At 41.5% G+C, this 25,073-nt stretch overlaps 1 protein-coding gene across 1 annotated transcript; it reads right to left on the bottom strand.

Moving 5' to 3' along the window:
* Positions 1–8,616: 8,616 nt before the first annotated feature.
* On the bottom strand, positions 8,617–23,152 carry ankrd6a (ankyrin repeat domain 6a). Its single transcript, XM_027288160.1, has 15 exons — positions 23,057–23,152; positions 17,334–17,423; positions 16,744–16,842; positions 15,787–15,885; positions 15,515–15,613; positions 15,213–15,311; positions 14,067–14,144; positions 13,379–13,483; positions 13,108–13,278; positions 11,905–12,051; positions 11,560–11,712; positions 11,269–11,382; positions 10,770–11,070; positions 9,711–10,081; positions 8,617–9,350 (listed from the first exon to the last, which is right to left on the bottom strand). Exons 1-15 carry the CDS (start codon positions 23,150–23,152, stop codon positions 9,165–9,167), a joined length of 2,208 nt encoding a protein of 735 aa, XP_027143961.1. The 3' UTR covers positions 8,617–9,164.
* Positions 23,153–25,073: the final 1,921 nt, after the last annotated feature.

Genomic DNA, 25,073 nt, shown 5'->3' with positions numbered 1-25,073 from the left:
AGAGAGGAAGCCCTGATGACACAGGTACCTAGAACTGACCGGGGTTTTATTTTCCATTTAGGGAACCACGGGGCCAATGTGGCTGCTTCTGGGATTATTTTAAGAAAAGAGTCATGAATAGAAATTTAAATGGAATCTGCTGTCTTGATCTGATGTGTGTAGATGTGCGCACATTCAGAACAGCGTTTGATCATACAGCAGCTCTGTCTTTTAACAAGCAGGCAGCAGTGAGTCATTAATGAGAAGTGGTGTATGTCCCAGCTGAAGGACGCAGACGTCCACCATCCCAGCCAAAGCCCAATGCTACAAACTCCTCCCCTCACCGTCTGTGGAGCGTCTCTGGCAGACACTGACCTGGAATCACTCCCCTTGTTGTCCATGGTATCTGGAGACAGCAGCACCACACTGGCAAACTACGTCAACATCCTGCCATCTGCATCTTCCCACAGTGTGGAGGGCCCAGTGAAGGAGCAGCTGGGGAGGAGCACATACTTTGAAATGAAAGTGAAGAGGGTCATCAGGTATGTCCAAGAACAATTATTTAGAACTGCACAGCATCAAAGGTGAGCTTGACACCATAAAACATGGTAACACAAAGAGTAGGGCAACCAATCAGATCCAACAGAAATGTCCTACGAGAAGTAGTGTCATAACTTTAGACAATATTATTGATTATTTGTCTGCTTGTCTGCACATTCTGAGATTAATTAGTTATCTTGGTTGTTTATGGAACCAACATAATTTGGATTAAGGTATCTGGAACATTTCTATTAATTTTCCATAAACAGACCTATGGGTATTTTCTTGAGCTGTGTACCTGGTTTACCCCAAAGGTTTCCAACACCATTCCAAACCCAGAGAACCCTGCACTTCCTGTTGGCTTTAACTTCTGGGTAGACATAGAGTATGTCACTTGATCCATGGACAGAATTCCATCCAGGAGTGGTGATTGTTTAACATTAAATGCCGGATGTGAAACTGCATGGCTTCCCATTCAGAAACACACACGCTTCACTCTTCTTCTGCATTGTCATTCCCCATCTCTCTGTCCCACATTCTCTGCTCTCTACTCTGACAAAATTTTTTGTCAGTCTTATATGTCAGCTACTAAATGAATGCTTGTCATTTGTATTTTATTTGTTATGCAGATATAAAAACATTGAAACAACACAATCTCTCTATTCTTTTTGTGTTTAACCTCGATGGACTATGAGAACACAGCCCTGTTTCCTCTCGCCTGCTAAACCTACCTCAGACCTCTCCTGGGCTCTGTTGACCCCTATTGGCAGTCCTTGGAAGTGCAGGGGGATCCCATGGCAGCAGTGTGCAACTTTGGGTGAGGGTTTCTCCAGCAGCAGCATCAGCCCAGCATCAGTGACCAGGGACCCAGACTGATCCAACAACAGGAACATAGCATTGACGGACAATACAGGAAACGCTTTGGAGAGATGATGAGTGGCCACAGGCGTGCAGAGATACACACCAGTGAGCGACAGGACACTGGAGTTCTTCATGTCCGGACCACTGAGCCCACATTCAGCCAGGAGACGAACATCTGGCACGCTAAGGAGGTGAGTGTACTAGGAGGAACTTGCAACCTTCAATCAGCCAAACTGTTCCACATGTTGGTTTTCTTTAAGGTCTCTGGGTGATTCATTTTATTACTAAATGGTTTATTTTTTAATTCAACATTTCTAATTAGTGATATATTTGTATGCACAAGTTAATCGCTGAAGACAAGTCACTAATTTCATCACCGGGCTGACACATTAGAGACCAGAGGAAAACCAGTCTGGCTTTCCCCCTGCTTCCAGTCTTTATGCAAAGCTAGGCTAATCGCCTTAACATTGACCAGTGATGCTGAGCTTCTCAGCTCAATCTCGGAGTTTACTTCCAAAACTAATGTAAATTATGCTGTCAGGTGACTCAGCGTTTCTTGAGGGACGGTGTCGGACTCAGTTGGAGCGTTGGTACGCGGAGAAAGATCACGGGAGGTGGAGCAGGCGACGGAGCTCAGCAGCACAGCAAGACAGGAAGGAGCTGCTGCAGCGAAATAGCTGCTGGAGGAGGAGCTTCAGAAGTGAAGACCAATGAGAATGCAGAAAGCTGATGCAACTTGTAGGTCTAGGTAGTTGGAGAACATTATGGAAACTTTTACTTTAGCTAACTATGAAGACACCCCATATGTCTTCTGTCAAATGAAGCAACTGCTTAAATTATGTACATTAAGTATATTATTACTGTTGTGTAATAGTAGTTGAATGTTAGAGTTGGATTCTGTTAGATCATCATCATCAGCAGCTGCTGCTCCTCATCATCATCATGTCTGTATGTAATGGAGGGCATTTTATTGAAGGTATTAACTGTAGTTTTTGATGAATGGAGGTTATCAGTACTTGGACAGATTCTGATAGAGAGCTTCATCAAATGACAATGACAATCAGCTGAAGCTCAATATCAGCAAAATAAATTAGCTCATGTTGAAGGTTTATTGTGATATTCGGGAAAGAGAGTGAAGAAGGAGGACTTAAGTACCTTAAAAAATTGGACCAGACTCTTCAGGGACAGAAAAGCAGACTGTTCTTCCTGAAGACGACTCAGGATACAAACAGGGACTTGTTGAGCTCTGTGTTCTTGTTCTGCTGTATGTCTGTTAGTGTGTAAGTTAAAATTCCTTGTATGTCTGTAACATATCAACCATTAAATCATTGCAGAAAGAAAAAGTTTTTGCATGATAAAGGACACTTTAGTTATAATTTCAAAATGTTGATGCGTCACCACACATTTTCAAGGACGATCTATTAAGTCACCACGTTAGGGTAGGGTTGACTGCAGAGAGAAAATAAAAATTTCTGAGAAGAATGCATCAAAACTGAAACCGAAAAAAATTTGAAAAACAACTGAAATCAAAACTGAATCAGAAAAAAAATGCAAACACCTAACTCAAAAATACGACAAAAAGGCAAGAGAAAATTAGATGTGCCAAAAAGAGAAAAAACAGTCACTGACAAGAGACAAGACGTTGTATTTTTCTTGAAAGAGATGCAAAACAGTAGACTTCTGACGGGAAAGGAAGACAATTTGCAGGGTGATCAAGAGACAGTGAAGAGTTCTCACAAAATCTCTGCGAGACCCTCTACTACTATAAAGCACCCACTAGGAACATTCAATGTCTTACAGACAGTTTGTGAGATATAGGCCACTTTATATTACAGAGGCAAAAGCAACTGACCGCATCACATGCTGTTATCAGCCTGAGAATGTGGGCTCCTCATTGATGGCATGGCACACAACCCGTTCTCATTCCCAACGGTAAAATACCGACGCTTTGTCACGACCCCTTGGCGTCTGCTACTGCGACGTAAAGGTTAACCCTTCCGCCGTCTGTATTGAACGCTCTGGTTGTCCCATTGACTCCAGTATATATTGTTTGCGCTGTTAAGAGACGCTCAAGCAGAGCTCCACCGTCCTTCACTCAATCATCCCTACCACCGCGATACATGACGCTGCGAGCATACAATCTGATTGGACAACCGAGGACCCTCTGCCCGGAAATGTTTTTTTCACTATGTCAAGGATTTCTTTTATTGATCATCAAGTTTCTCAGCACAAACACGCCAAAGTGTCACTGATATTCAACAATAAATAGCTTTCATGTTGTGGCCCTCAGTATGTTTTTTTCTCCTTCTAGCTAGAAATAAACTTTTATTCCTATGTTTTGGATAGCGGAAAGGCCTACACTACCCAGAATGGCTCTACCACTGACGATTTGCGAGCTACAATCTGATTGGACAACCGAGGACCCTCTGCCCGGAAGTTTTTTTTTCTGTGTTGTTAAAGTTTCTTTTAATAATATCATCAACGTTTTTCAGCACAAACACGCCAGTGTCACTGATAATTCAACAATAAAATAGCTTCATGTTGTGGCCTCGGTATGTTTTTTTCTCCTCTAGCCTGAGAAATAAACTTTTATTCCTATGTTTTGGATAGCGGGAAAGGCCTACACTACCCAGAATGCTCTACCACTGCGATTTGCGAGCTACAATCTATTGGACAACCGAGGACCCTCTGCCCGGAAGTGTTTTTCTCGTGTTGTTAAAGATTTCTTTTAATAATATCTATCAACGTTTCTCAGCACAAACACTGTGTGTGTCACCATTGATTATGACTGATAAAATAAAAAGTTAATCACTTCTCTGTTTAGTGCTTTTTATAATGTTCTGTTTTAGACAGAGCTTGTTATCAACAGACCTTTTGAGAAGGAAAAATGAAATTTCCTGTGTGCAGTTTGCGCTGGAGCTGTACTGTGTTATATTCATATACAGTAACAATTTTATTCATGGAAAGCTTTCTGGGCTGCTCAAAGGATCACACAAAGCAACATGCAGCACACTCACCATGTGAGTTTTGTTCAGTGTTTTGTCGAAGAAATCATCAAAGTCGAATTGACATATTTGTAGGGGTGTTTTATTAAAAAGCATGCCGTCACATGGTAAATTGACAGTCACGAACATATCTTAGCCACCTCAAGCTGACCCCAAGGTCAAGGCCATATCCTGATAACTCATCAACGCTTTGAGATAGGGGCCTGAATCGCACCTGCGCATTGGGACAGCATGGTCGACCACGGTGTCGAGTTTCGTACCCGTTGCCCCTTGGGAAGGTCAGAGGTCAGCCGTTCTGTACTTAACGAGGCCTAGTAGTAGTATTTGATTTGATTTGACTATTTGGATTAAAATTAATTGTATAAAGCATGACATGAATATAGAAGATATTTCAACTAGACATTCTTATAGTCACACACCTAATTATCCTTTTAACCTATATTGTGTGTGTGTGTTGTTGTTGTTGTTTTGTGTTTCTTTTCCTGACAGTGGCAAAGTGTGGGATGACACATGGGAATGTGCACAGCTTATCTGTAAGCAGCCCACCACAGGTTGCAGAGTTGGCACCACAAGTTCCCAGTTCAAAGTCAACATGTTGAACATCACAATAAATTAAGTTAAAGTTCCTCATAAAAGTTCAGATAAAAATATTGAATACACTTTCAGTCAGTGTCGTCTCTGTTTCATCTATAACTGCTTAAGTACATAAACATCTATGAATCCAATAGATCAATAATATCTCACGTAATGTGTTAACAGCTCTGATATCTCACTATTGTGGTCTACTTCTCATTACACACATACACACACACACACACACACCACACGGAAAAAAATAATAGAATCAAAATAGGACAATTAAAATTTGGCTGTGTAAGTACACAGTATAAGTAGGGTGTAAAATATCAGTTAGGAAGTCTATTGATATATATTGATCTATACTCAAATTTCAGACCCCTGCCTTAAAGCATTGATAAGTTAATCCCAAAAAAGTGTAGTAGTAGGCCTCATGAGTACAGAACGGCTGACCTCTGACCCTTCCCAAGGGGCCACGGGTACGAACTCGGCACAGTGATGTGGCCCACGTCTGATACGCATACTCAAATTTCAGCCCCCTGCCTCAAAGCTTTGATGAGTTATTCAGGAGATAGTGAACGGAAAAGAAAGGGTCAGATTTGGGGACTCGCTAAAAAAACATGTCTTTTTGGCCGCGTGCGGCAGCCTTTGACCCCAGGGGCCCCAGATTTGGAACAGATGATCCCAGGGGCCTGAATAATGAACGCAGTGAAAAAACCCCACAAGTCCAGTAGAATTTGTTTTGCCCCGTCTGGATTCCTGACGCTTGGGGTCTGTCAGAATCTGCAGTCTTATACCCTCGCCTGCGTGGAGGTTTTGGAGGACATTGTGTTTCTACAAGTTCGCACGGGTCTGAAATTTTAGTATGTTGTTCAGGGCATGAGACCGAGCGGATGATGTTGGTCTAGTCCACGTCGGCCCAGTACTTTTCGATGGCGGGGCCGAGAAAAGACGCCGTTACACGAATCTGCGCCCTCCTGCTGCCACAAAAATGCACCGACGCATGAAAATCACTGTGCTACTTCTAAATGGAGGTCTGGGTCAGGCTCCCAAAGTCCCAACTCTGTAGACCTTCTAGAAAGCTAACTAGCTCTACAGTGATGGGATTGTGACGGACCAAAAAATCCCAGCAGAAGGCTCCACGTCGTACGACATAGTCAAAATTTAGCCTCCTTACCTCAAAGCATTGTCAATTTATCCCAAAAAAGGTGTCCAGAAGGGTGAACATCTGACCTTTCCAAAGGGGGTACGCGGGGGTGAAAAATAGGGCCCTGATCGACCCTGCGTCCTGATACACATACTCAGTACAGAATGGCTGACTTCTGACCCCTCCGAAGGGCGCATGGGTCTGAAACTCGACACCGTGGTCGACCTGCTGTCCCAATGCGAGGTGCAGATTTCAGGCCCTATCTCAAAGCGTTGATGAGTTTCAGGTGGATATGGCCTTGACCTTGGGGTCAGCTTGAGGTGGCTCAGATGTGTTCTGTGACTGTCAATTTACCAGTGTGACGGCTGCTTTTTAATTAAAACACACCCTATCAAATATTGTCAATTCGGACTTTGTGATTTCTTCGACAAAACACTGAACAAAACATCACTTGTGAGTGTGCTGCATGGTGCTTTTGTATCCTTTGAGCAGCCGGAGGTGGGTTTCCATGAATAAAATTGTTACTGTATCTGAATATATCACAGTACAGCTCCAGCGCAAACTGCACACAGGAAATTTCATTTTTCCTTCTCAAAAGGTCTGTTGATAACAAGCTCTGTTCTCAAAAACAGACATTATAAAAAGCACATTAAACAGAGAAGTGATTAACTTTTTATTTTATCAGTCATAATACTCAACTGGTGACACACACACAGTGTTTGTGCTGAGAAACGTTGATGATATTTTAAAGAGAATCTTTTAAACAACACGAGGAAAACACTTCGGGCCAGAGGTCCTCGGTTTTGTTCCAATGAGATTGTACGCTCGCAAATCGTCAGTGGTAGGCATTCTGGGTAGTGTAGGCCTTTCCGCTATCAAAACATAGGAATAAAAGTTTATTTCTCAGGCTAGAAGGAGAAAAAAACATACCGAGGGCACAACATGAAGCTATTTTATTGTTGAATTTCAGTGACACTTTGGCGTGTTGTGCTGAAAAACGTTGATGATATTATTAAAAGAAATCTTTAACAACACGAGAAAAACACTTCCGGGCCAGGGGTCTCTCGGTTGTCCAATCAGATTGTAGCTCGCAAATCGTCGTGGTCGAGCATTCTGGGTGTGTAGGCCTTTCCGCTATCCAAACAAGGATAAAAGTTTATTTCTCAGGCTAGATAGAGAAGGAAAAAAAACATACTAGGGCCACAACATGAAGCTATTTATTGTTGAATTCAGTGACCCTTTGGCGTGTTTGTGCTGAGAACCGTTGATGATTACATAAAAGAAATCCTTGACATAGTAAGAAAAACAGTTCCGGGCAGAGGGTCCTCGGTTGCTTTGCTTGGGGGGCGTCTGTTCGTCTGTGATAGCGGTAATGGGACAGCCAGCAGCTGGATTTTGCACCTGGTCAGGTAGGCCTTTCCGCTATCCAAAACATAGGAATAAAAGTTTATTTCTCAGGCTAGAAGGAGAAAAAAAAACATACTGAGGGCCACAACATGAAGCTATCTTATTGTTCAATTCAGTGACACTTTGGCATGTTTGTGCTGAGAAACGTTGATGATTTCAATAAAAGAAATCCTTGACATAGTGAGAAAAACAGTTCCGGGCAGAGGGTCCTCGGTTGTCCAATCAGATTGTAGCTTGCAGCGTCATGTATCGCTGTGGTCGGGTTATTATTGGAGTGAATGGACGGGTGGAGCTCTGCTCTGAGCGTCTCTTACCAGCGCAAACGGATTATACTGGAGTCAATGGACAACCCAGAGCGTTTCATATAGACGCGGAAGGGTACCTTTTACATCGGTATCAGACGCCAAGGGGCGTGACAAAGCGTCGGTATTTTACGCGTTGGGAATGAGAACGGGTTGGTGTGCCATGCCATCAATGAGGAGCCGCACATTCTCATGCTGATAACAAGCATGTGATGCGGTCAGTTGCTTTTGCCTCTGTAATATAAAGTGGCCTATATCTCACAAACTGTCTGTAAGACATTGAATGTTTCCTAGTGGGGTCTTTATAGTAGTAGAGGTCTCGCAGAGATTTTGTGAGAACTCTTCACTGTCTCTTGATCACCCTGCCAATAGTGTCTTTCTTTCCCGTCAGAAGTCTACTGTTTTCATCTCTTGTCAAGAAAAATACAACTTCTTGTCTCTTGTCAGTGACTGTTTTTTTCTCTTTTGGCACTCTAATTTTCTCTTGCCTTTTTGTCGTATTTTGAGTTAGGTGTTGCATTTTTTTTCTGATTCAGTTTTGATTTCAGTTTTTCAAATTTTTTCTGTTTCAGTTTTGATGCATTCTTCTCAGAATTTTATTTTCTCTCTGCAGTCAACCCTAACCCTAACTGTGGTGACTGAATAGATCGTCCTTGAAAATGTGTGTGACGCATCAACATTTTGAAATTTATAACTAAAGTGTCCTTTATGTCATGGCAACAACTTTTCTTTCTTTCAGAATGATTTAATGGTTGATTATGTTAACGACATACAAGGAATTTAACTTACACACTAACAGACATACAGCAGAACAAGAACAACAGAGCTCAACAAAGTCCTGTTTGTATCCTGAGTCTTCTCAGGAAGAACAGTCTGCTTTTCTGTCCCTGAAGAGTCTGGTCCAATTTTTTAAGGTACTTAAGTCCTCCTTCTTCACTCTCTTTCCCTGAATGATCACCATAAACCTTCATCATGAGCTCATTTATTTTGCTGATATTGAGCTTCAGCTGATTGTCATTGTCATTTGATGAAGCTCTCTATCAGTAATCTGTCCAAGTACTGATAACCTCCATTCATCAAAAACTACAGTTAATACCTTCAATAAAATGCCTCCATTACATACATACATGATGATGATGATGATGCAGCAGCTGCTGCTGATGATGATCTAACAGAATCCAATTCTAACATTCAACTACTATTTACACAACAGTAATAATATACTTAATGTACATAATTTACAGGCCTGTTGCCTTCATTTGACAGAAGACAGTATGGGGTGTCTTCATAGTTAGCTAAAGTAAAAGTTCCATAATGTTCTCCAACTACCTATACCTACAAGTTGCATCAGCTTTCTGCATTCTCATTGGTCTTCAGCTTCTGAAGCTCCTCCTCCAGCATGCTTATTCGCTGCAGCAGCTCCTTCCTGTCTTGCTGTGCTCTGAGCTCCGTCTGCTGCTCCACCTCCGTGATCTTTCTCTCGTACCAACGCTCCAACTGAGTCGACACCGTCTCAAAGAAACGCTGAGTCACCTGACAGCATAAGTTTACATTAGTTTTGGAAGTAAACTCCGAGAGTGAGCTGAGAAGCTCAGCATCAGCCTGGTCTAAATGTTAAGGCGATTAGCCTAGCTTAGCATAAAGACTGGAAGCAGGGGGAAAGCCAGACTGGTTTTCTCTGGTCTCTATGTGTCAGCCCGGTGATGAACTTAGTGACTTGTCTTCAGCTATTAACTTTGTGCATACAAATATATCACTATTAGAAATGTTGATTTACAAAAATAAGACACATTTTGTAATAAAATTAAATCATCCCATAGACCTTAAAGAAAACCAACATGTGGAACATGTTTGGCTGATTGATAGGTTGCAAGTTCCTCCTAGTACACTCACCTCCTTAGCATGCAGATTGTTCTTCTCCTGGCTGAATGTGGGCTCAGTGGGTCGTTCGATGAAGAACTCCAGTGTCCTGGTGCTCTCTGTGTGTATCTCTGCACGCCTGTGGCCACTCATCAGCTCTCCAAAGCGTTTCCTGTATTGTCCGTCAATGCTATGTTCCTGTTGTTGGATCAGTCTGGGTCCCTGGTCACTGATGCTGGGCTGACTGCTGCTGCTGGAGAAACCCTCCCCGCAAAGTTGCACCACTGCTGCCATGGGATCCTCCTGCATTTCCAAGGACTGCCAATAGGGGTCAACAGAGCCCAGGAGGAGGTCTGAGGTAGGTTTAGCAGGCAGAGGAAACAGGGCTGTGTTCTCATAGTCATCTGAGGTGTAAACACAAAAAGAATAGAGAGATTGTGTTCAATGTTTTTATATCTGCATAGCAAATAAAATACAAATGACAAGCATTCATTTAGTAGCTGACATATAAGACTGACAAAAAAGTTTTGTCAGAGTAGAGAGCAGAGAATGTGGGGACAGAGAGATGGGGAATGACAATGCGGAAAGATGTGAAGCGTGTGTGTTCTGAATGGGAAGCCAATGCAGTTTCACATCCTGCATTTAATGTTAAACAATCACCACTCCTGATGGAATTCTGTCATGGATCAAGTGACATACTCTATGTCTACCCAGAAGTTAAAGCAACAGGAAGTAAGCAGGGTTCTCTGGGTTTGAATGGTGTTGGAAACCTTTGGGGTAAACCAGGTACACAGCTCAAGAAAATACGTCATAGGTCTGTTTATGGAAAATTTAATAGAAATGTTCCAGATACCTTTAATCCAAATATGAGTTTGTTTCCATAAACAACCAAGATAACTAATTAATCTCAGAATGGCAGACAAGCAGACAAATAATCAATAATACTTGTCTAAAGTTATGACACTACTTCTCTGCTAGACATTTCTGTTGGATCTGATTGGTTGCTCTACTCTTTGTGTTACCATGTCTTTATGGTGTCACAGCTCACCTGTTGATGCTGTTGCAGTTCTAAATAATTGTTCTTGGACATACCTGATGACCTCTTCACTTTCATTTCAAAGTATGTGCTCCTCCCCAGCTGCTCCTGCACTGGGCCCTCCACACTGTGGGTAGATGCAGATGGCAGGATGTTGACGTAGTTTGCCAGTGAGGTGCTGCTGTCTCCAGATACCATGGACAACAAGGGGAGTGATTCCAGGTCAGTGTCTGCCAGAGACTGCTCCACAGACGGTGAGGGGAGGAGTTTGTAGCATTGGGCTTTGGCTGGGATGTGGACGTCTGCGTCCTTCAGCTGGGACATACACCACTTCTTCAGTTCATGACTCACTGCTGCCTGCTTGTTAAAAGACAGAGCTGCTGTATGATCAAACCTGTTCTGAATGTGCGCACATCTACACACATCAGATCAAGACAGCAAGATTCCATTTAAATTTCTATTCATGACTCTTTTCTTAAAATAATCCCAGAAGCAGCCACATTGGCCCGTGTGTTCCCTAAATGGAAAATAAAACCCCGGGTCAGTTCTAGGTACCTGTGTCATCAGGGCTTCCTCTCTTAGCTGTGCAACTCTCTGCTCAGTCCTGTAGATCATGTTCTTCTTCTCTGCTGCTGCTCTTTCCTGATTCAGGATGTCCAACACTTTAATCTGGACAGGACAAAGTATTAAAGACCTGAATCAAAGAATTATGTAACTATTTTTGGAACTTTATGGCATGAACTTTCGATATTGCTACTGTGTCTAGGCATGGAGCACAGTCACTGAAGATGCTGAAGACGTGAAAGTAAACTTAAGCCATGATCTGTAATCAGAGTAGAAGCAGACCTGGTGTCTGTTCCTGCATTCTATTTGGCCCAGCCTTCTGTCGACTTGCTCCTGGATGTCCAGGATGTGCAGCCTCATGTCCTCCTGCGTGAATTTCAGTTGGCCCTCAAGCTTCTTGAGCAAAGGCTTACAGTGGCATCCGTTGGCTGGTGCCTGAAGAGATGGTCAGATGTCTCAAAATGCACACTCAGCAATGGGATTTAATGAAGTATGCTGTTAATGGTCTGTTTTTTTCTGGCAGATATGCTCAACAAAGCTCAGCACAATGGAAATGTTACCATAACTATTTTACCCTCTCAGTGCTCTCAGACCTTACAAAAATGTTTGTAGTTTAAAATGACTTACCTGTCTAATGTTGCCGTTCTTATCACGATACAGTGTGTAAAGCTGAAAGGATTTTTCATTCCGAGTATCTTCACCATCATCACAGAGCAGGTCCTTCTTCACGTGGAAGTCATTCTTGCCTTTTCTCAGATCGTCTTTATTCAAATCCTACAGGAGGAAAAGTAACAGATTACAGGAGGAAAGTTACAGATTACAATCAGACAATCACAGTGGCTGGATCATTTCAGACCCAGCCTCTCCCCTATAACCTGTTTCCTGCCACTTATTTACCTGCTGCTCATACTTCTGATTACCTCCAATGTTGTGAAGTTTGAGTCTTTTTACTGATTCGGATCACTGACTCTCAGATGGTAAATTAAATGAATCTTTCATTTCGTCACCAGTCATTTCATTTATTTCAACTAGTGCTGTGCTGTAGCCCTACTTTGGGCGATTAAAAAAGAGCACGGTTCTCAAACACTGAAGATGGTGTAAAAGCCAAGGAAAGCAAAGACACACCACAATCAAGTGACCTGTGTCATGTATCCTCTCTGCCATTGTTGTTGATGACACAGCGCATCAGTCTACAGTGATGAGGTAGCTGTCACGTGACAAATGAACAAAAGACTGATCTGTATGAACGAATCGCTGTGTGCACTGCTTGTCACACAGTCCTGTGGCCGAGCTGCCTGTCACGTGACAAATGAACAAGAGACTCAAACTTGAGGATGCACAGTTGAGTCGTGAACTAATCATCTCTGTTACCATGTTACCATCTCTGCCATGTGGTGAGGAAACGTACTGCATTGAAAACTGGGAGGACTCATTACTCCTGAGTCATATAAAAGATTAGTTCAAGTTGAACAATACGTTCACGACCGACACACTACTAATTACCTCAGTAGCATACCAGCTCACTTCTATTAGTCTTTTGCCGGACTGGATTTTATATTTTTTTGAATTTTTATTCTAACAGCCCTTGTTTCCTGACCCTACCTGCCTGATTATCCAGATTCAGAACAGGATGTTAGACAGCTCAAAGTCAGGCAGCTGTTCTATCACTGAAACACCAATGTTGAAGCCTTCATTTTAAACTGCAGAGCCTATCAGTTGAAGCAAGTGTGACTTCAATGCACCTAAAACTCCAGTTCTAAATGTCACATGCAAACATCCACTGTGGACTAGCTGAACATACTGATCCTAGTGTCTCTGTTGTTGGCCTACCTGTTCCTGGATTCCCCTCCTCTTGTGGTGGTGGTAGGGGCTGCTGATGAAGGCTGGGATCTTGTGGTAGTGCTGCTGCTTCTGCTGCTGCTGGTGAGGACCTATCTTGAAGGGAGTCATGCTCTCCATCTGTTCACTGCTTGTGGTTTCCTCAACCACAGAACTGCTGTCCTGCTCAGGGCACACAGAAATAAGGTGAAACATGTCATTTAATTTAAATGCATTACCTCCACTATGCTTGGAAGAATTATTGGTTCTGGTATTTTCTTACTTTGTTTGGTAGAATGTCTACTCTGGTGACAGACTGTGTCCTGCGCTCAGCTGTCAGTCTTTCTCTTTGTTTCCTTATTGTTCTTCCTCGCATGAAGCGATGCACCTGAAAACAATTACACAATCTGCTATGGTTACATTACCCAAGGAACCTGGGAGTGACATTGGATGCACTGTCCAATCACTTGCAACACTGCTACAATAACTTTCTCTTTTAGATTCATTTGAGCAAGTTTGGCCACTCACTCCTGGCTGGTGTGCCTGCATGCACCGTCTGACCTCTGCAGCTCATCCAGAATGCAGTAGGCTGACTGGTCTTCAGCCTACACAAGTTCTCGAGTGGCTTCAGATGGCAGCTCAAATCTCCATTAAAAAGAAGCTTTGTCTCTCTGATTGCTTCTAAATATGGCACGTTAAGCCAATTAGCATATTCAGTAAAGTTAACGTACTTACATGATTTTCAGTTATTTGGTTGTACCCTTATAACTGAGCGTACTTATTGCATGAATGTAATACAACTTGATTACTACATTTTATGAACCTTTCATTTCATGACCCTACAAATAGACAAGATGAAGATAATTCTATTAAAATTGTTAATGTTATGGTTAGAGATACAGTAATGATAGTTACAAATCAGATTTTTTTTTTATCTCTAACTAATAAAAGTTTATAATGCAGATACCAACCTGAGGAGCTCTGGCCAGGAGAAGTGCCACATCTTTGTTGTTGTTGTCTCTGGCTTTATCCAGGGCTGTTTTACCTGCCTGGAAGTGAACAGTACATCATGAACATTAGAAAATAAATATTCTAAATCTCCAGCCAAAGCTGGGACAACCCTGAAATGATCTCATGACACTGTCCATACAGAGCAGATCTAGACTGCACTCTTTATTATATCATTCACAGACACACAACAAATCCCACTAAGATCAAGCACTCAGAAACAGAGGCTCAAGGAGAAGAGACAGAGATGCAGAGAAGTAATCATCATAATAAAAACTAGAATTATAGTAAAAATCTGACTAATAATATATATGGTTCAGGTCACTCACTCTGCCCCAAAGCCACAACTTCTAATACACATGTGCAGTGTTTTGGCTTTGCGCATGCAGTCCCCATGTCCAGGCACTGTCCGGGTTGCTTTGGACCAATCACATGGTACTAATTATGTGCCTCTGAATGTTAATTATGTGCCGTAGATCACTAATCAGCATTGTTGCTCCCTTATTTAGTTAACACTTTGTCCTCTTGAGTTACTCATCTTTGTTCATCAGTGAATATGTCATTATTCTTCCTGGTTTATTTCATATCGTATTGTTTATGTTAATTACAATTTCAGATGTTAAAATCTTCATATTTAATTTATTCTCTTTTTACAGTAACAACACACACACAAACCCACACACCCAAAGAAGACACACATTTCAATCACTAACAATAAAACAAGTGGCAAGAAACAATTCAGAGTGTGAGAGTGTGTTAGTGAGCTGGGCGGATTTCCACTATCATCATCATCATTGTTCGTACGGGACAAACTGTGGAGGTGTGCAGCCACAGAACAGCATCCAGATAATTGCATTTCATCATTCCTATTGAGGTCACAGGTTTGGTGATCAGAAGCCAACACTTCTTTTCTAAGTTGGATTGTGTATGAGAAAAATACAGAATCAAACTGCAGTATGGGAAGTCAAGGATGGATTGCTTTTGGTGTTTTTATAGCTCCAGACTAGGACCTATATAAACTTTGGACATGTCAGCCTGTACTGCAAAGAGTTTGACTATTCCATTTTGGATGGAACAGTGGTGTGGACGGTGGTGTGTTTGGAACTTACATTGTTTCTAATTGTACCATCAGCTCCTGCCTCCAGTAAGACCTGAACTGTCCTCTTATGATTCAGAGCAGCAGCCACATGGAGAGCCGTGTCCCCCCTCTGCAGGTAAACATGCACAGATGTACAGTACAGTATGTTTCTGAGCTGGTAACTCTTCATTTGACTGGTCCATCAATTCACAGAAAGAACTGTGTAACATGATTCTTTCACACTCACAGGCAAAACCAAAAATTTTGAAAGCACAGATTTATACACACATCACACACACACACCAGATTCCCTGCAACACTGACACACTGTACCTGATTTCTCTCTGTCACAGAGCAGAGAGAGCTCAGCAGGATCTTCACCAGGTTCAGGTTGTTGTAGCGAGCAGCCACATGCAAACACGTGTCACCCATCTGGAAGCACAAAGAGGGAATTCCATGGTCAGTGACACATAGTATATTGTAAAACTATTCCTTGGATAGCACATAGTGCTGTCAGTACTGTGACATATGGTGAGTCGTACTTTTTAGCTCATTTGTTAGTGTCTGAAGAGAACACTTGCATTGTGTGAAGCTGGAGCACTCACATTGTTCTTGGTGTCAGGTGTGGATCCTCCGAGCAGCAGAAAGCGTGCAGTCTGAGCGTGTGCGTTCTGACAGGCCAGATGGAGTGCTGTGTTTCCTGCCTGAATCAGAGTAACACTGTTACTACAGAGTCAATTCAGCTCTTCATGTTAAACTGTTAGAGTTGCATAACATCATCTATAATATGACAAAACATCTCTAACAATAACTCCACATCTCTAAGAGGAAAAGCAACCTGGTATTCTGACTCTCTGCCATGTTTCTGATCTGCAGGGCTATTCGTGTCACATTATCATACACATGAAGTAAAGCATGAACTTTAAGTTAGTGACAGTTTGAGCTGGAAAGGCATACCATTTTCATATTCTGAGAGCAGGTTCAGTAGGTTGGATTTTCAAGCATCTGAATTAATCTAACACATTGGATGATAGGGAAATACATCTGACAGAAGAATTAGAAATATGGCCTAAATCTTTGTCTTAATGTACGTATGCTGAATCTATTTTTGTTCTAGAAAACTAGATAATGTGTTGTAAGTCTGTACATAAAGACTGAGATGTGTTTCTAGTCAATAAAAAGTCTCTGCTGTTTAAACTTTTATTGATGCTCCCTTGTAGTGTCTTTATATTAGAATAATAACATGAGCTGAAAATCTAAATAAAATAAATGTTTTTTCTTCTGCACTGGAGTATAATGTCGAGCCTGGCCATATATAAACAGAAACATCATCTATGCTCCAGTATGGACATACTGCATGCAATATAAAAGCATGTAACAGCAATGTCTCTTCATATTCTCATCTTCATAGCACTCACTTTAGAACTGCTGTTCTATTTTCTGTTGATCGATGTAACATGGACATGAAAGTTTCAGGAAAAAAATATACAGTGCGTGGACAATCTCATGCTGTCAAACATAACGTGTATTGTTACGATGATTATTTATTATCGTTATCCTACCTTGTTCCTGGTGTGTACATCAGCTCTTGCCTTGACCAGCAGTTTGACACAGTGAGAGAAACCATGCCAAGACACCTCATGCAGCGCAGTGTTGCCGTCCTCAAACAAACATTGGACATAGTATTCCCATCACAAACCATTTTCTGTAACGTGACATCTGAAGCATTTAACAATATGAAGTCTTTCTGTGATTTTATTAAAAGCACAGACTGCAGGGACATGACATACTTGTTCAAGCACACAGGTGCAAGCAGCTCCTGTGGGAAAAACTGTGTCAGCACCTCCAAACATAAAGCTGTCCAGAAATAACTGGATCAAAGAGTACTGAGCATACACCTGAATGTTGACATCATGCCTGCAGTAGATAGGACTCATTTTAGAAGGCTTACTCATCCTGAGTATGAACATAAGAGAAAGATTTCCACTCTGAATTCAGCTGCTCATACAAGCAAAATAAACTATTTAAAACACCAGATCAATCAGATCTTTTTTTCTAGGTCCAGGTTGGTACTTTTTTGATCTGACAAATGCATGAATGAATTTTCCTGTATGTGCCTGAACACATTCTGACATGTGTGTTCACCACTCACTCTGTTCTGCAGGTCCACAGCACAGCCTCCCTGAATCAGCGCAGCCACAGCATTACTGTTCCCAACCATGGCCGCTCGGTGCAGGGCCGTCTGCCGAACCAAATCAAATAAAAAATTATAAAATCGTTTTCCCTTTCTTTGCACATACTGTAAAGTCCGGCATGTTTCATATTAAACTATTACATCTGCAGAGGATGTGATAGCAAACATTATATATACCACATATATTAAATATGATGAGCTGATTGAAAGTGGTTATAAAAAATATGCTTCTATTAATGGAACATGGATCACATCTTTAGCCTCTAAAGGCTCTTTGTTCTGGTTTGATCTCTCTCTGGTCTAACTGGTTTCCAGAAGCTGCAGCAGTCAAAACCTGCTCAGCAAAGTTATTAACTGTCAGCTTGGCAGGAATAGCATTTGTGTCTACAAAGTGTTACTCTCTGTCTCTTGGATCTGTAAATGTTCATCATCTCGACTTGACAAGGTGAACAAGTTTGTTTCAAGATGTCGAATCATTCATTTAACAGGTTTAAGTTCATGTGTCATCTTCTGTTTGCTTTCTGACTCAAACATGTATTTGAAGTGCAATATTTAGTTTTTTTTATTATTCATTTGTTTCATGTTCTATTCTATTCTGTAGTAAACAGAATCAAAATGTGATGTGAACATGTTTAAAAATATATATCCAAGGCCATATTTATTTTTTGCACATCTTTATATTATCATCATATTTCACATGCATTCTTGTTATTACATTATACGTTATACTATACCTTATATCAAATATGAGTATCATCACTTCATATTTGATACATTTTATTTTCATGTGTTGCTTGTTGATATTAAAAATTATGAATTATATTAATCACATCACTCACTTTACCTCGTATTCTTTGTTATTTTAGTTTTCTACACCTCTTATTTATTTATTTTTTCTTCCCATGTTTATCCATACTTATTTCTGTCTTTGTTTTTCTGCTGCTACAACTACATGATGATCTCCACCCGTGGATCCTCGGTGGACTGCCTCAGGTCTGAAACACTGGAACACATGGACTGATGCGGAAGAGGCAGGACTGCTAAATTTTAGTTTTACTTCTTGTCAGATATTGTCAGTCATACTTGCATGCTGGGGGCTCAATCGTTAAACACCACTGACCTCAATTCTCATACTGACTGTCCTGCTCCTTTAATTCAACATCTGACCCAAATGACAAAGGATTTCATGTCAATGCTGCCGTATCTGAGCTCAGATTATGTTCTATGCTGAGGGTCATCCTTTAATCTTCTCTACGGATTATAAGCCATCTTGGACTCATAGTATGTGTACATACAACACTGAAGCACATGGGCTCATCACTCTCAGTCTGTTCTCCTCTCCCACATACAGTTCTTTCTTTCTGTATAAATACACATTCTGATCAGAGCCCTTGAAGGTTGTGTCTGTATACAACCCCAATTCCAAAAAAGTTGGGACAGAGATGTTCACCATTGTGTAGCATCCCCTCTTCTTTTAACAACAGTCTGTACATGTCTGCGAAGTGAGAAGATCACTCCCTGGAGTTTTGGGAGACACCAAATGTTTTCTATTGGTGAAAGGTCTGGACTGCAGGCAGGCCAGTTCAGCACCCATACTCTTCTCCTGCAAAGCCATGGTGTTGTGTATGAGTTTAACATTGTCTTGGTGAAATATGCAAGGCCTTCCTGAAAGAGACATGAGGCATGTTGCTCTAAAACCTCTATATTTTTCAGCATTGATGGGACCTCTCCAGATGTGTAAGCTGCTGACAACATAGGCACTAATACAACCCCATACCATCAGAGATGAAGAGTTTGGAACTGTCCGCTGGATGGTCCTTTTGATTGATCTGACCTCAGAACAGTTTTCCATTTTTCCTCAGACCATTTTAAATCAGCTTTGGCCCAGAGATGTTGTATGTTCACATATGACTTCTTCTTTGCATGATGCAGCTTTAACTAGAATCTGTGGCTTGCATGACGAACTGTATAAACAGACAGTGATTTGAATGTTCCTGAGCCCGTGCAGTGATTTCCAGTCGAGAATCATGCCTGTTTTTGATCCAGTGTTGTCTGAGGGCCTGAAGATCATGAGCATCCAGTTTTGACCTTTGATCTTATCCTTTGCGCACAGAGAGTCCTCCCGATTCTCTGAATGTTTGATGATATTTTACACTGTAGATGGTGGGATCTTCAAAGTCTTTGCAATTTTATGCTGAGGAACATTTTTCTGAAATTGTTACACAATTCATTGGACGTAGTTTGTCGCAGATTGGTGAACTTATGCTCATCTTTACATCTAAGAGGTTCTGCCTCTCTGAAATGCGCCTTTTATACCCAGTCATGTTACTGACCTGTTGCCAATTAATTTAACTGTCAAATGTGTTTTTAAAGAAAAACCCTTGAATAAGGAAGACTGGATTCAAAGTATTACGTAAGTATTAAGTTGAATTTATTATTATTGTACAAGAAGGAGCGTTTAACAGTGCAACACACAAAAGGGGTTACAGAGAAAAGACTCCCCGAGGAGCTCTTTCAGTACGTTCTTATACATTTTTTTAAAATGGACTGTCTCGGACACCTCTCCACTGATACAGTTAATATCATAACATCCTTTTTTGGTTTTATGCTCAGTAATGAGCATTATGTTTCATATCCAAATGATACTTCCCTAACCTGTCTCTCTTGTCCCTGTACTATTTTTATAATCTATCCCTGCCAGCCTCAGTAAACACATGCCAGATAAGGGAAGTGGACGAGGCATGCAAAAAACAGAACACACACACACTCTCTATATGAGTTAAAACATCTGCACCCCTGTATAATCCAAATTTTTTTATAACAAAATGCTCCTCGAGGTGTTTTTGATTTGTGCCGTATACTTTTCCAGCCCTTTGTTGCCTCTGTCCCAACTTTTTTGAGATGTGTTGCTGTCATCAGTTTCAAAATGAATGTTTTCCATGAAATGACAATGTCTCAGCTTTAACACGTGATATGTTGTTTATTTTCTATTGGGAATAAAATATGGGTTTGTGAGATGTACAAATCATTGCATTCTGTTTTTATTTACATTTTATACAACATCCCATTTTTTTGGGAATTGGGATTGTATTTGGAATCACATTACATATTTACAGTACACTTTATGGAATTCTATAGTTTCCCTTGCCTGTGATTGATTTATATGATGTTTATTTACATTTTACAGCATAAGTTGAGTTGCATTGCATTGCGTTATTTCACAGCATCAGGTCATAATTGACCTTTTTTTACACTTTGGTCCACTGGACATTGTTCCAAACAGTTTTTTGCAATTTTCGATTACTTAGTAAACTTGAGTACTTTGCATTTAGCTCAGTACAGTTTAGTTTAAGTATTCTTTTCCTAATAAATTATTTGTTAATTGGCTTTGTTGTGTGCGTCTCCATTCTTTAGTCATGGCCGTAGGGCTGGGTTTGTGACTAAATTATTCAAAGGTTTTGCCTCATAAAATATTGGAAGACTCGTAATTGCTGCAGAGGTCTTTAATATCAGAGACAGGATTTGCAGCTTGTGCCTGTGTGTGGTTGTTGATTAAGCTCAGTGAGACTGTGGTTTTCTACCATGGCCATGACCTGTTCCTCAGCCATTTGCTGTGAGAGCTTCAACAGAACCATAAAAAGTTCATAAAGCTTTCATACAAACAGAAATACTGAAGTTTACAGCTTTGCATTACTGTAGAGGTCACTGCATTGCATTTACATTTCATGTGCAGGATTGACTTTATGTGAAAAGAACAAACAAACAGAACACATTGAAGCATGTTGCAGCATTTTCTTTTCTCTCTGTGAAATACACTACTCACAAAAAGTCTGGGATATTCAGCTTTCAGATGAAATTTGCACCTAAAATGCACTCTGACTTTTACAGGCGAACTTCATTTGACCTTCTCTAAACGTCTGAATGCACACGTCCAACTGTTCAGTGTTTCAGTACTTATTGCAGAACATGCTGTTCTCTAACAAGGTGATTGAAAATCAAGTGTGTGATCCATGAATGTTCCACTAAATGTTCTGCTTCAGTGACAGTTTGTATTTAAACAGTCCTCTTCATCATGCTGTTCACATTTTGACATCATGACACCAAGACGACACCTAACAATCCATCAACAGTACCTGGTCAGTGCAAGGCTTCAAACAGGAAGTACTCAGAGGGAAGTTACCACTGAGCGCTGAGTGTCACAGAGTCATCAGCAGGTTGGAATAAGCTCGCTTGTGAACAGCATGAGACGTCTAGTCGAGCTGAGACATTAAAATTTGTTGCTGTGGTATACACACCACTGCTGTTAGCTTTTGTTTCAATAAAATGCTTGAGATGAAGAAATTATTTCTATTACTTCTGTTTAAATGCCCTACTTTCATGATATAATATCACCGTATGAACTTTTAACATTTTCTATAAATTCACCCGGAAGTCAAATATCCCAAACTTTTTGAGTAGTGTGTATGAAAGTTGTCCTTTATTTAGCTTAAATAGAATCTTGCTTGTTTATACAACTGTGTTACTGTGTAATAATGATAATAATAATAATAATCAATAAATAATAAGTGACGGCATTACTGTTACTGTTGTTGTTTTTGTTGCATTTGTGCATTTGGTGAGATTAACTGTAGTGCTGAGCTGCCTGTCTGTACAGAGAGCTGTATGCAGAGTTTTGAACTCAGTAGAAAGAAATGTGTGTTAGCAGACTGCAATACTACAGTAAGTCTGTGCTCATTGTAAACCCATACTGTGAGTTTGATACATAGCATTCATATTAATCCTGAATCACCTCGACCGGTTTGTGTGTCTGTGCATGAAATGCATGTTATCCTGTTCCATGTGTTTTTACCTGAACCTCCATAGAGCCTGCAGACTTCAGTTCCACTCTGTCCTAGCAGAAAGGAGCATCCAAACAAAATCCAAACAAGCCTTTGAAAGGGTTGATAGCTGTGTTTGTGGTGTGTAAGAGGATGATGATGATGCTGGATACTCACTGTGAGAAGATATGCTGAGAGAGATGCCAGCTGTTACAGTGCAGCTGAGAGAGAGAGAGAGAGAGAGAGAGAGAGAGAGAGAGAGAGAGAGAGAGATGTACATATCTACAATAATACCTTTATTGCATGGCCATGTACAAAGGGTTAATCATGATTATGCTCCGTTAATCTGTTATGTGAAGTGACTTGTCAACTGAAAGAATATACACACACACACGCATGTATGAGGGGCCGTCAGGGACATTATTCAGAAATACCTCTCACACACACTACTGAAATATTACGCTCTTACACACACTAGTGAAACGCTCTTACACACACTAGTGAAACGCCCTTACACACACTAGTGAAAGGCTCTCACACACACTACTGAAATGCTCTCACACACACTACTGAAACGCTCTCACACACACTACTGAAACGCTCTCACACACACTACTGAGATTTCAGTGTAACCGGAAGGCATTTCAGTGTAACCGGAAGGCATTTCACTTAAACCGGAAGGCGGGTTGTAAGAGGGAGCGCAGCATCGTTGGCTTGCAGATGTCGCGCCAGGAGGAGCTTTCCAGTGGACTTACAGAAGCTGCTGCGCTACTCAACAACATTTTGTCATCAGCGGAGACAATTCGAACATTATCTAATGCAACAGCGAGCAGGCAACAGTGCCACGCCCCCTTGAGTGCCGACACCGTGGAGAGCCGGCTTACGGCGCTTTTCCCGTCTCGCGGCCGCAATGGCGCGGCGCAACACCCAGCTGTTGGCCCGGTTGTCCTGGTTGTCCATGTCCCGAAGCTCTGCTGAGCTTGGTAACGCGGCACGGAGCTCCTGACCGGGCTTCTGTAAGTCCACTGGAAAGCTCCTCCTGGCGCGACATCTGCAAGCCAACGATGCTGCGCTCCCTCTTACAACCCGCCTTCCGGTTTAAGTGAAATGCCTTCCGGTTTAAGTGAAATGCCTTCCGGTTACACTGAGATGCCTTCCGGTTACACTGAAATCTCAGTAGTGTGTGTGAGAGCGTTTCAGTAGTGTGTGTGAGAGCATTTCAGTAGTGTGTGTGAGAGCGTTTCAGTAGTGTGTGTGAGAGCATTTCAGTAGTGTGTGTGAGAGCATTTCAGTAGTGTGTGTGAGAGCATTTCACTAGTGTGTGTAAGAGCGTTTCACTAGTGTGTGTAAGAGCGTAATATTTCAGTAGTGTGTGTGAGAGCGTTTCAGTAGTGTGTGTGAGAGCATTTCAGTAGTGTGTGTGAGAGCATTTCAGTAGTGTGTGTGAGAGCATTTCAGTAGTGTGTGTGAGAGCGTTTCACTAGTGTGTGTAAGAGCGTTTCACTAGTGTGTGTAAGAGCGTAATATTTCAGTAGTGTGTGTGAGAGGTATTTCTGAATAATGTCCCTGACGGCCCCTCATACGCATGCATGCATGCACGCACGCACACACACACACACACACACACACACACACACACACACTTGTAGGCCTGCATGTTTTTGGTGAATCTTTCCATGTGGATTAGAATCAGGACACCAGATGAAATTTCTGAATCACCCTGTTTTGCTGGAAAAGTTGTTATGTTGTCATTTAGATGGAGGATTTTGTTGCACAGGATACCAGGATAGGATAGAGAGAAAACATGAAAATCAAGATTAGAGTTTGATGACAGCTGGGTTCTTATCAAACATGAAAATCCTCTGGTCAGACCTCAGAGATCATCAGAGGATTTTTACATGAACAGCTGGTAGACAGTCATGATAAGGTGCCTGACACTGACTACCTATCGCACTCACAATGATATAATACTGTCACATATGTCAACTTAAAAACATGTGGCATCATGTGACTTCACACTGTAGTTTGGTTGGCCTGCTTCATACAGGAGGCTTAGAAAGTGGAGGCGATCATATTCATTGCGAGACAAGCACGAACTAAAAGGAAAGCCAGTGTCGTCCCCATTTTGATGGCCCGGCTGCTGTTCCACAATGACACAGCTTCTCCCCAAACTTCTCACAAATGTTGCCTGCACAAGAAGAAGAAGAAGAAGAAGAGATACTTTATTAATTCTTTTTTCACTCAGTTTTTATTTACATGCATTTTTTAACCCCAAACACACATACAGTACAAGGCTCATAGACATGCAGTGTGATGGGCAGCCAGCCAGAGCAGTGCCGTGAACTGGCACCTCTCCAGCTACCAGTCCATTACTTTTGGTCCATGCTAGACTTGAACCGGTCACCCTCCGGTTCCCAGGTCTCTATGGACTGAGCTACTGCTGCCCCTTGGTAGATGGATGGATGGATGGGACATCTGACTTTATTCCCATCATTTAGAAAAGACCAAAGGCCAACTCAGAGCAAAGTCCGAAAGTTCCATCAACATGGCTAAATGGTCTAAAATGAGGCTTCAGTTGAGTTTTAAAAAAAGCAGTTGCAAAGGTTGTCTTTGTTTCCACACCTCCATTTAAGTCATCATAGACTCCCAGTAATGTTATAGATGAAGTAATAATTAGTAGAACACAGATGCAGCAGCCCACAATGACAGAATATGAGCAGAGTGGTGCAGCAGAAGGGTGCTGGGTCCTTAACCCAGAGGTCGATGGATCAAAACTATACTCTGCTATCTCTTCATGCTCTTCACTGACAACGCAAGATGCAGTGCTCTTTCTATCCAGACACTGTCATGTTCTCTGAAGAGCTAGTCTGTGCCATGCATT

The sequence above is a fragment of the Larimichthys crocea genome, chromosome XIV, assembly GCF_000972845.2.
Source record: "Larimichthys crocea isolate SSNF chromosome XIV, L_crocea_2.0, whole genome shotgun sequence".
Classification (NCBI taxonomy): domain Eukaryota; kingdom Metazoa; phylum Chordata; class Actinopteri; family Sciaenidae; genus Larimichthys; species Larimichthys crocea.
Note: the sequence above shows the minus strand (reverse complement) of the source record. Positions and strands in the feature narration are given on the sequence as shown.